The 11,773-nt window shown below is 34.4% G+C and overlaps 2 protein-coding genes across 2 annotated transcripts; both read right to left on the bottom strand.

Annotated features, from left to right (window-relative positions):
* Positions 1-230: 230 nt before the first annotated feature.
* Positions 231-2,611, bottom strand: LOC100250799 (serine/threonine-protein kinase STY46). Its single transcript, XM_059736096.1, has 5 exons — positions 2,537-2,611; positions 2,346-2,477; positions 1,722-2,265; positions 545-687; positions 231-458 (listed from the first exon to the last, which is right to left on the bottom strand). The coding sequence occupies exons 1-5, from the start codon at positions 2,609-2,611 to the stop codon at positions 264-266; spliced, it is 1,089 nt and encodes a 362-aa protein (XP_059592079.1). The 3' UTR covers positions 231-263.
* Positions 2,612-8,651: 6,040 nt separating this feature from the next.
* LOC100255952 (protein BIG GRAIN 1-like A) lies at positions 8,652-10,196 on the bottom strand. The gene has a single exon (XM_010650074.3). It carries the CDS (start codon positions 10,013-10,015, stop codon positions 8,738-8,740), a length of 1,278 nt encoding a protein of 425 aa, XP_010648376.1. The 5' UTR covers positions 10,016-10,196; the 3' UTR covers positions 8,652-8,737.
* Positions 10,197-11,773: the final 1,577 nt, after the last annotated feature.

Raw genomic sequence — 11,773 nt, 5'->3', positions numbered from 1 at the left:
TACTAAAACTAAATATAATGATTTACTCTTACTCTAATGATTCTCAGAATTTTAAAATATATTTATATAATTAATAAAATATATTTATATAATTAATAAAATATATTTATATAATTAATAAAAGACTATTACACGTACGGTGATAACAACATCTTCTCTTAATCAATGTAGGATGTCACGATACAACTATAAATTTTATAATTCACCATAATTCTTTCACGAGGCTCTTAATTATCAATCCATTATCGGGTTTTCCGTAGTAATCATATGGGAATGGATTCAAAGGGTTGGCTCTGAATCCTCTTCAAAGTGGAGGCGATTTTTGCAAAAGATGGTCTAATCGAAGGATTTTCATTCCATGAAAGGAGAATAAGATGGATGAGCTCTTTCATTATTTGCCCATCTTTCTTTGGAAGTGCAGGCCTTAGCTTCTCCTGTCCACACACCCCGGATGCAATCTGTTTGGGTACCAGGAAAATAAAGTTGAATATTAATTAGAAATGCGATTAATGCCCATTTTGAAAGATAGATTTAGTTTTTATACCTGGAAAGGTCCGTACTCGGTCTCAACGTACGGATATTCCCCGGTGATGAGCTCATTGAGGATGATCCCGAAACTGAACACATCACACTTTTCGTTATAAGGCTGAGACCGAGTCACTTCGGGTGCCATGTATACGAAAGTCCCTAAAAAAACCAAAACATTAATACTGAGCAATAAGGTATAGGGCGGAAAGGTGTGGATTAAAAAGAAGATGATTAATAAGGTTAAGTGCATGGATAGAGGAAATGTATTTTTATAAAATAAAATAAAAGATAATTATTAAACACTTGTCAAAATCTTTTATTACTTTTAATTTTTAAAATAAATTTTAAATGTGAAATAACAAAAATATCCTTTTTAATCTTTGGGTCAATAACCCTAACCTTATTTCTTTATTTTATTTCTTCTTCCTTTAATTCCATCTCTATCCCTTCAAAAATAATGTAACGGCATGCATGCCTCGCAACGGATGCAAGCGTCTGTTTTGTTTTTGTTTTCTTTGTTTTATAAAAATATAAAATATAAAAGAAAAAGAAAAGGAAATAAAGGAAAAAAAATGAAGAAAAAGAACACTTTAAATTAGAAAGTTTTTCACGAGTATAATTTTGTTAGACAAAAAAATGGTGACTGAACTCAAATAAAAAAATTGACTACTCATGTATCCTAGGGGTATAAGCAAGTTTTAAAAATAAAGGGTTATAATTAAGAAGTCAAGATATATCTTAAAGAGTAATAAAGTTTGATACGATTCATTAATATAATACGAACTGAACACGTTTTTACTTATTTGAGTCGAGTATAAATGAGTTTGAGTTTAACTCATTTAATAAATAAGTAATTTTTGGATTAACGCACATATACGAATTTGATTTAAATTGACTAATTTAATAATCCCATTATTTACTTAATTATATTTTTAATCTTATTTTAAATTTATTTTTAAATAATTAGATTAATTGAATCATAAATATATGTGATTGATACATTAATCATATATATAAGAGATAACTCAATTTGATTATTAAATAAGTTACACGATGTTACCTGTTTAATAATTAAATAGTATTTAAGCTTACACTTTTTGACATAATTATTATTCAGGTTTGGATTGAGCTATGTATTAGAATGCTCGGACTTTGTCACTACACGAAAATGACTCCCTAACCCGAATTGTAACCCCTATATGTGTGATAATAATAATATTTCTTGCCTGTTTCACCACTGAGGGCCTTTTCTCCGTCGCACAGGAACCGAGCATTGCCGAAGTCTGCAACCCTTACGTGCTTGGCATCGTCCAAAAATATATTACTTGGCTTTAAATCGCGATGAATCACCATAGGCCTTTGGTCATGCAGGTACTGCATCGCTTCCGCAATCTCCAGGGCCTTCGCCAACCTCTCCCAAAACGGTGGAAGAGGGGCTGTCCTCTCTTCTCCTCTCTCCCCCCTCCCGTGCAGCCACTCCTTCAGTGTCGTGCTCAAGAACTCCGTCACCAGCCACCCATGGTCTGGTGGACGAAGGCAGGCGCCCATGAGTTGGAGCACGGATCTGTGGCGCTGCCGCGATAAGGTGTCGAGCTCCTGGGTGAAGAAGAGGACAGCTCCTTCATTGTTGTGGAAGTATTCGGGGAATATGCATTTGACTGCAACGTCCAGGCCTCGCCATGTTCCTTTGTAGACACGTGCGGTGCTTCCTTCGGCTACTAGCTCTTGAAATTCAATCTGTTTTTACCAAGGCCTCAGTCAAAATCAAGGTGAAAAAACTTTAGTGGATAAGCAATAACACATTTGTTGGGGCAGACCTCATGGGGCTCAATGTACCATCCGCTGTTCTTGGCTTCATCGATGAGAGTTTCTAGTTGGTGGTGAACAGGTGTGGGGGTCCGAGGACTGGCATTGACATTGAGATTATTGGGAGGAAAGTGGATATTGTCCTTAAATTATTTTTCTTGTCAAATATTTCAAGGGAAATATCCTATTTTCAAGACCGTACCTTGGACGATTCTGAGGCTTTTCCGTGCTTTTCCCATTCTTGCTGCTCTGCTCTCCATGCCGCTGAATTCCCCATTTTGAAACCCACAAAAAAAAAAACCCACATGATTTGCAGTATGATTTTAGGAGATGTACGTAGAAATAGTTGATGATAATGCCAAGAGATAGATATATGTAAAAGTATTTTATCAGATATATATGTAGCTTCTATTTATGCTCTAACAAACATGCTAAGTCGATCAAAGACTTGATACGTAGCACAAGTGATAAAGACAATTGAAGAAAAAAAATTTGTTTCTCCTACAAACCCTATTTTAATTTAAAACTTCAGAAAAATCTTTAACTTTATTTTTAATTTCTAACTAAAATTTAAAAAAAATGTAGTAAATGACTCTGCCTAAGCGCACCAACCGCCTCAAGAAATAAGGCGCACACAAGGCCCTACATGGCAGGACGCCCACAAGCACACCTATTGGGGGCCAACCTAGTCTGCCAAACTGAAACCCAACGTGGCCTAGGCCCAAACATGCTGGCAACTAGAACCCATGTCTGTCCAGCCCTGAACCACTTCTTTCACAGCCAGGGCCCAAACCATCTGCCAAGCAAAACTACTCCAATGGCCCTACCTCCTGCTGCTGCTCAACTTTGGCTGTAGCCTGCTGGTTTTGTTGGTGGGGTTGTGAAACACTGGAACCCATTTTCACACACTTCCCAAAGCAACACGTCTGGACCTGGGCTGTGCCATGCTTTCCTTGCTTGCCTGAGGAAGAGGCAGACGCGGGAGACGTTATGCGTGGGCTGAAAATGGTGGTCTTCTTGTTGGTATTGCCATTAGTATACATGGTGATGCGGCCGGAACCCGAGTAGTTATATTATTGGAGTTGGGCGGGAGGGAAAGGAATACCAAGCCTGCAGGGGCTTTTAAATGTTTTGTTGTTGTGTATGATGGGAAATGGACAGATGAGGGCGGAGCTTGTGAGGAGGCCAAGTCTCATTATTTATCAAATGTGGATGACCATAAGGGTTCAAGCGTGCAGATTCTTTGTAGTTTTGTTGGGGTACCCTATACTTACAAAAGATTTGACGGACTGTTTTATGGATTCTCAAACCTTTGGTTTGGACAAGGGAGGTGAGAATGACAATTGGGCGGCAAGGTTTTGTACCAATCTATGGTTCACAAATGTCTTAAATGGTCCATATCAAATTGTTTTCTTGAAGCTATTTTGAACAGTTCGAATTTATGGTGGGTTTTGATAGATCAAAACGAGAATGAGGGTGAATTGTGATATTAGGTTGGGAAAAAAAAAAAATCAAAACCCTAGAGTTGGAATATATGACTCCTGACCCCCAACTAATGACCTTATTATGAATCGGGGGAGCGCCCACCTACCCCGTACCCCCTTTATCAGGGGAGTTCCTCTAGACCCCCTATTATTGCTTCTTGTTTTATTTGTTAAATTTTCAATCCGACCTATAATTCGAGAGGAATAGACCTACCTATCATGCTTGGGGAGAATCCCGGAACTCAAAAGTTTTGATAGGTGTTCCAGGAGCTCTTAAGATTGTTTTATTGACCTCTTGAATACAACTTACGTGTACGAAAGGCCTTATTCAATTCCTTCATTTCGAAAGGAATTACTGTCTCTTCTTTTTAAAAGTAGGTGAGGAAATTGGACACAAATCACAAAAATATCCTTTTATTTAGCCTCATGCAATTAAAAAAGAGGAATTTAAGGATATGTTTTGTTTTCTTTAATCTATTTTTATTATAAATAATTTAAATGAAATTGTTGTAAAAAACTGATGAAAACAAATAAAACACGTAATGATTTATGTAATTTGACCTAAAATAAATGAGATTAAGACGAGCTTTCACTATTATTGAAGTGTATTATAATCCCGGAATTTTCATATCCTAAAACCCTAATTACTTAAAAAAAATATTAATTGTTTCGATGAAATTAATTGCATAAGAATATTCAATATAACAAACTAATAATCTATCATCTAATTATCGAAGATACATATTCTTATAAAAAAAAATTTATAATAAGTTTTTTCCTTTTATAATAATAGAAATGTCCCTCTTAAAAAAATTTATTCCAATGGTAAAATAGATTGAAAAGAGAATTTTGACTCCATATGGTACAATTTCTTATGTATTTATTTAGCTAAGAAATTTCAAAAGGTTTTATTGCTTTGTTGAATTCATTTAGCTATTTGGTACGTCATTTTGAATTGGGGCAGTGCCTCTTTGAAAATTTTGGTACTCTACAATAATGAAGCCGGTGGTTGAACCAACCAAGCTCTAAAGGAAATTCAAGCATCAGAAGGTGTGGGAAAACCATGGGCAAATGAATATAGTAGTTGAATTCAATATTAACTTACTCCCAATTTATGTGCACCAGTATCAATTGAATGCAATGGCCTTAACTGGTGATGACCAAGGTCAGTTTTCATCATGGGAAGTACTATAACAAGACGAAGATGTACCAAAAACAAAGACAAATTTTTTATTTTTTATTTTTTTTTTATAATCTGTTTTAAATTTTAAATTATTTATATACATAATAAAAAATATATTTTGTGTTTTTGGTTATTTTTAAAAAATATTTTTTGAAATAATTGAAAATATAAAAACTATTTTACAAACTTTTTATTTGGAGTATAAATCTAAAAATTATTTTTTATATTTGAGTTATCAAATAGAATTTTATTATTAAAAATAAAAATTATTTTTAAAAAGGGTAATGAAAACCCATTTTTTGAAACTGATTTAATAACGTAATGTTATTTACCGTTAAAAAAAATTGGAATCAAATAAAGCAATAGGCTTGTGTGGAGCCTGAACTTGAAAACAGATAAAAAAACATAAAACACTAATAAATTGGAAAATTTTTTTATGGGAAATAGTTTTCTGAAAATTTGTTTTGAAAGTATGTTATTTTCAAAAATAAGTTTTAGGCGTTTTTATTTTTTTTAGAATATTTTGCATAATATTTGAAAACATGAGAAATACTTTATCAACTTTTACGTTGCACTGAACTGTACAATACCTTAGTGGAACATAGAGAAAATTTTCTTACTGAAAGTAATTGAAAACAGTTTTTTAAAACTGTTGTGAAAAAACATTTTTTGAAAACATAATGAAACGTAGGCATAATAGCTACTTTTGTTTGAATGTGATGGATGATGGAGTGTGATCTCCTCCTCCTCCTCGGCTTTATATGAGAAAAGAAAAGCTCTAACAGCGATGGAAACTCTCTGTCTCGGGATCGCCAAGGAGATAGATTTGTCTTTTACCCACACTTGTAAAGCAATTAAAAGTGAAAAATAGTGGCAGTGGTCCATTTCTTAAGGCCCCATCTTTTCCAACTTTTTCATGTTCTACTTGGAATTGTAAGAGATTCAGATATGTACCAACAATTTATATTTTATTTTTAATTTTTTGCTTCATGGCCATGGGCATCTTTTATAGAATTTGATTGGAATATGATAAGAATTTGGTTAGGTGACTTGTAAGTTGTAACCACCTCTTAACACAAGTTGGTGGTGCCATTTTAATTGCTAGATTAGAACAATTAAATAATTGTAAAAGGAAAAAATTATACCATCATTAATGTTCTAATAAGAAGATAATCTCATTGTTTTGATTTTCTTGGTATGGTATTGGTTCTTGTAAGATTAAATTTGTAAGTTTACGAGCTAATTCTAACTTAAAATCCATATTAAAAATAAAAGAAAATTTATAAATCAAACAAGTATGGTATTGAAGAAATCGTTAATAGTACAAATAACGTATTATTTATGTATATTTGAGTAACCCAACTCTAATATTATTTGTCATGATAGTTTTATAAATAATATTTGATAAATATTATTTATTTCGGGTTCATGATATTAATAATTTTAAATTGTATTTATTCTGAAAAACATCAATTTTTAATTTTTTAGGAATATTGGATTTTTTATTTTATTTTTTTTTTGTATTATGAACCAAAGGATGTGATAAAAAAAAATTGGGAGTTTTCTATGTTAATATCATTGAGTAAAAATTTACATAATAAGAGGGTAAATATTTTTTAAGAAAATGGTGGGAAATATGATGAGAATTTGTTATAAGAATGGGGGTAATAGCTAGGAGTGAAGAAGGGTCAACGCCTAGAAGTTAGGTTGTCTCTTCAAACCCCTCCACCCCACAAGCATTATTCTTCTCATCATTGCTGGCAACTTCCCCACTCCACCAACTGTACGGAATCTTCAAGGAAACATCAGAGGAATAATCCCTGCAAGATTTTTAATCCCAACCACAATATTGAGTTCATGTTTATCTAACACAGACCTCTTTGAATAATTGAGCATCAAACGGGCATTACAAATTTGGAATATTTATCTACCCTGCTGTACTATTCGATTAAGTTATAACTCCACTACCTCCTTAAACAAATACAATTTAAATCTTGTTTTTAGCTTCTAATCATATGATCACGTTACATTTTGACTATAAATAGCACTTTAAATGATTTCATATTAGTAGCCTTTGCATGACATGTTGGTTACTTAGTACTGTTGTATTCGTAGGTCATTATTAAGTCTAATACCGACGAACCCATACTTGAGCATGTTTAATTTAAAACTAGTTCTCATCGATTATAAATCATTATATCTCGAACATTTCACTTAAGTTCTAAATGGTAAACTTAAAAATTTATTGGAACTTCACTCGTATCATTATTTTATATTCTAGAACTCAAATTTTGTCATCATGGTAATTCGAACATTATTTCAGAACTAGGTTATGTAACGAGATTTTAAATAACATTATTCGATATATATCGAAACTAGACTATTTATTAAGAGTGTATCATAATTATCATGATAATAATATAATTATTTTGTTTGGTTAGGTTATTCAATCATCATGCCCGTGTTGATAAAGATTCCTGGACTTTTCTCCTGCTTTTATCTAAAATTTAGATGATCCCAAAACTTGGAATTCTAAGGGTTAATGTCCTATATTTTAAAGGGATGTCTTTCAATCCATAGCAGGCTTATAGTTCCCCAAGTTTGAACATGGTTCTATTAAAGTTTAAGGATGATTTGCCAACACATCTAAAAGTATTTTCATTTGGGTAGCCTTTAGTTAGGAATGAGTAAAAGCAAACCATGGTAGTCATGGTCACATTTTTTTTTTTTAATTTTACTTGAGGGGCACTATACTTGCCCTTTGTGCCAAAGCTTCGGCCAATTTTGTGAAGAATATTTAAAATAGATAGCTTTTTTACTTTTTAATTTGGATAAAGATAAAAAATATTGTAAGATTTTTTATAAGCTTGTATGATATGTTTGAGGGAGAAATGTGGGAGAGGAGCAAAAATATTGGAATAGGGAGGTTTTCAAACTTTTCATTCCTATATATTTTTATTTAAAAATAAATAAATTTCTTTCAACATTCCAAATGTTTTATGGAACTTAGAAAAGGCTTTTAGGTGTAATTGAAAAAAAAAATTATTTTCTCCCAAAACTTTACACTTTTGAGATTTTCCTTAATTTCTTTTTCTTTCCCATTAAGGTTTCTACCAAATGGAAAGATGAATTGTTATAAAGATAAATTTAGCTTTCCTTTGCTTTCCCACTCTTTCTTGAGTTCCAAACAGAGTCCAGCGGTCAATAGCATCTAGGCATCCCTTTGCGTTGGAGGGAGAGGTCCCAAAATTTAACCAGTGTGCACTTTACTTGGTCTTTGAAGGGGTTGGAATTGGAGATAGATGCTATAACGCTATCTCCAAGTAAGGACCAATCCAGTTCTTGTGAAAGAAAGCAAAAGCTCTCACTTTCTCTATTCCCATGGGCGAAGATCTGCCTTTCTCTTTACCATCACCCTCACATTTTGCTTCTGATTACGATCTCGAATCTTCATTTTCCCTTCTTCTCTTTCCTTTTCCCCCTTTTTTTTTCGCCTACTTGTAATCAAAATCATCTGATCATCACCCCTCGGTTCATGCTTTTCAGAGTTTTCGCCATCACTCTCTTCTCTCCCACTTTTTTCTTCTTTTTGTTCCGTTTGCAAAAAATAAAATAAAAAAACTGTCTAGAAACTGAAAGCAAGAACAAACTGTACTAATTCAAAAGATGATATTCACGGAAATATATAATAACAATCTTTTTTTTTTTTTTTTTTTTGTGAAATATTTTTGGGAAACTACACAAGCAAGCCATTAGCTATGGCGCGATTAGTATCTATATGAGTGGTTTCATACACTGGAAGCTCTTCTTGATACCTGTCATTACCGATTAATGCGAGGTGATCGAGCTCGAATAGATCAGAGCTTGAACAACTTGCAGCATCATCATCTTCGTCTTCTTCGTCATAATTGACATGAAATTTATTGAAAATGTTATCGTTTTTCTTCTGATGAAAGTTTCTGTGTAATTCTCTGGCAGCTGCTTCGACTCGTCTGGTTTGGTCCTGGAATTTGAGGTCTTCTTCATTTCTTTTGGTAATTTTTCTGGATGCCGACATTTGAGTTGAGCCTTCTTCTCCATAAACGCATTTACGGCCACATGGCCGACAGTCTTCGTCCACAATAATGCTAACCGGGAAGAATCTGACTGTCCTCTTCGCGTCATTGCGGGATTTCTCCTTTACGGAAGGAGAATTCTTGTTTAAACATGATCTTGCAAATGAGGAGGCTGAAGAACAAGTTGATGGCTGCGAATTAAGCTTCCTCTCGGAACTCCAATCCTCGCAACCTCCAGCTGATGATGTGGTCTTCGTCGACTTCTTAGTGTTTCCTGCAGTGAAAAGTGAATTAAGAAACGTCGCGAGTCGGCCTCCCGGTGAGATTGGCTGCTTCACCTTCTTGAGGTTGCCATACATCTTCAAAGCTCTCGATTTCGACTTGATAATCTCTTCTTCGCTCTTTGACGGTTCTCTTGTGATCGCAGAGTGATGGCGATAGTCATCAAACATGTGAAATTCGCTCTGTCCATAGGACAAAGCCTGCTCCGACCTCTCCAAACGAGAGGTTCGAATCGGTCTAGGCCTTGGTGGCGGAGCGAAGAAGGACTTCATCGATTCCGTCTCCGACGACGAAAATCCTCCATAACTGGAATCAGAAGAGCTAGAACTCGAGCTGAAGAACAGAGGATCCTGATAGTACTGCCATTTTTTATCAATTTCCGGCAACGACCGCCGTTGATGTCGCGAAACAACCTTCTCACTACCTTTCTTCTCCATCCATTTGTCCGTCACGCCCGCTCCACGAACCCTCGCCATTTCCTCCTCTCCAACGCCTCTGCTGCCTCTCAAACTATGCTTCTTCGCCATTGTTTCTCTGTAAAAATGCAGTTCTTTGTGATCCTCGTCACCATCGGTAATCGAACGATAAATTTCATCCAGAAGACTCGAAGAGAAAGATGGATTCTTCCTCTCGTGACTGGATTTATCTTCTCTCAATGATTTTTCCCACTTGTTCATCTCCGAATGAGATCAATTCCAAAAATAAATAAAAATCAAAAGTAAGCAATAAATCGGAAACTAGATCAACTTGCTTGAAATTGAAGAAAGATTGAATACAGGGAAGTGAGAAAGAAAGCAGAAAGAGAGTAATGAGAGCAAAACTACACGCCTTGAACGTGAAGCTTGAAGAGAAGGGAAACGACTGGAGAAGCTTTATAACGGGAACTTGCGCGTGCATGTCCCTCCTCATAGGAGCCGCTGACAGCGTGGCATTTGATGACTTGGCATCCGACTGACCTTTTCAATTCCGAAATTACCCCTCCTTTAACGGGCAAATGACATCATGTATCCTTTACGCGTTCACCTCCCGAATTCGAATTTGAAGCCTTTGATGGTGTGAACGTATGGGTGATGCTAGTGTATGGTAAAGTGTATAAAAAGTACTGTGCACAACAGTGTTATCGTCAAATGTTGACCGTCCTTTAGAGCAGAACTATCTGAGGGGTCCACCTGCTGATGTGGGGCAGGATCCAGTGTATCGCTACTCATTTTAGCTGCTGTGTTCGTACCTTCTTTTGGAAAGAAAAGCAAAGGAATGTGAACAGATGAAGTGAATTTAGGTGAATTATTAATTCTAAAGGCTGGCTGAACTGGAATTTCTGATCCAATGTGGAGATGACCATCATTTTATCCTATACCCCCCATAGACCCATCATTCATCTTGGCCATTCATCACATCTGCCTTCAAGATTGACTTTCAGATGGACGGCCCGAGATTTTTATTACATAAAATAATAATAATAATACTTTATAGGTTGTGAAATACTAATGAGCTGTCAAAATTATAATATACGTATTAAAGGATAACATAATAAGGCCAAGACATAATAATAAATTTGAAAAGGGCAAAAAGGAATAAGATTCTTTTCTTTTCTTTTTAATCTTGTTAGTATTCTATTTTTGGTTATGGGAAATAATTTTTGTTTTTATAATATGGTTTTGCTTTGATTTATTTTGTTGCACCTATTCATATGGTAACGCAGCCAAATCAAATCATTATAAGCTGTCATTTAAATTGAAAATTATACATTTCATGCTAGGAATCAAAACATGGATTATTGTGCAATGTACAATTAATTATAAACATTGCACATGCATGTTTGACCCACTATAAAGAGGATATTGAGTGACTCCACGGGTGTGAATTTGGACAATTTTAATTAAAATAAAAATATTTTTAAAAAACGTTTTCAATCTTCCAAGTCACGAAATGATTGGAATACAAAAATTAATTTATTATAAAATTTTATAATATATTACATCAAATTTTTACATACTGTCAAATTATTTGGATACTTATCATAGTAACCATATTTTTTATACTTTAATCACATTTTTCGTACTTTTAATTTTATATGTAGTGATTCTCATGGTAAAATTTGAGGGTTTGAATTTCAAAATGGTAAAAACTATATGGTAAATATTAATGATGAGAAAATAATTAGAGGAGCCTTGAAGATTACCTTTAATCATAAAAGATTAAGGGGGGAGCGTGCAAAAATTTACCATTTAACCTCTCTCAAAGGTAATTAATGGTCCTCAAGTTTGACACTAGGGAATTTTACCGTTTGTATTTTGACTTTTGGGATTTCAAAACCATGAAACAAAAAGAGAAGACTCATGAATGCAAAAGAAAATGGGTAAGTGGATAGAGATGAAGTTTAATAATGGAAACTAGGATTTAATCATGGGAAATTTATTGGAGGAGCTCGAAGG

This window comes from Vitis vinifera, chromosome 4 (assembly GCF_030704535.1).
Source record: "Vitis vinifera cultivar Pinot Noir 40024 chromosome 4, ASM3070453v1".
NCBI classification, from domain to species: domain Eukaryota; kingdom Viridiplantae; phylum Streptophyta; class Magnoliopsida; order Vitales; family Vitaceae; genus Vitis; species Vitis vinifera.
The sequence above is the reverse complement of the archived record's forward strand: the minus strand, read 5'-3'. Positions and strand labels throughout refer to the sequence as shown.

Bases quoted from the DNA above. Each gene is read 5' to 3' on its own strand.
- LOC100250799 (XM_059736096.1), bottom strand. From the start codon at position 2,611: ATGGGGAATTCAGCGGCATGGAGAGCAGAGCAGCAAGAATGGGAAAAG. The intron at 2,266-2,345 runs GTCTGCCCCAAC...TGGTAAAAACAG, and splicing joins GGTACATTGAGCCCCATGAG to ATTGAATTTCAAGAGCTAGT. The intron at 459-544 runs GTATAAAAACTA...GTACCCAAACAG, and splicing joins CCGAGTACGGACCTTTCCAG to ATTGCATCCGGGGTGTGTGG.
- LOC100255952 (XM_010650074.3), bottom strand. From the start codon at position 10,015: ATGAACAAGTGGGAAAAATCATTGAGAGAAGATAAATCCAGTCACGAG.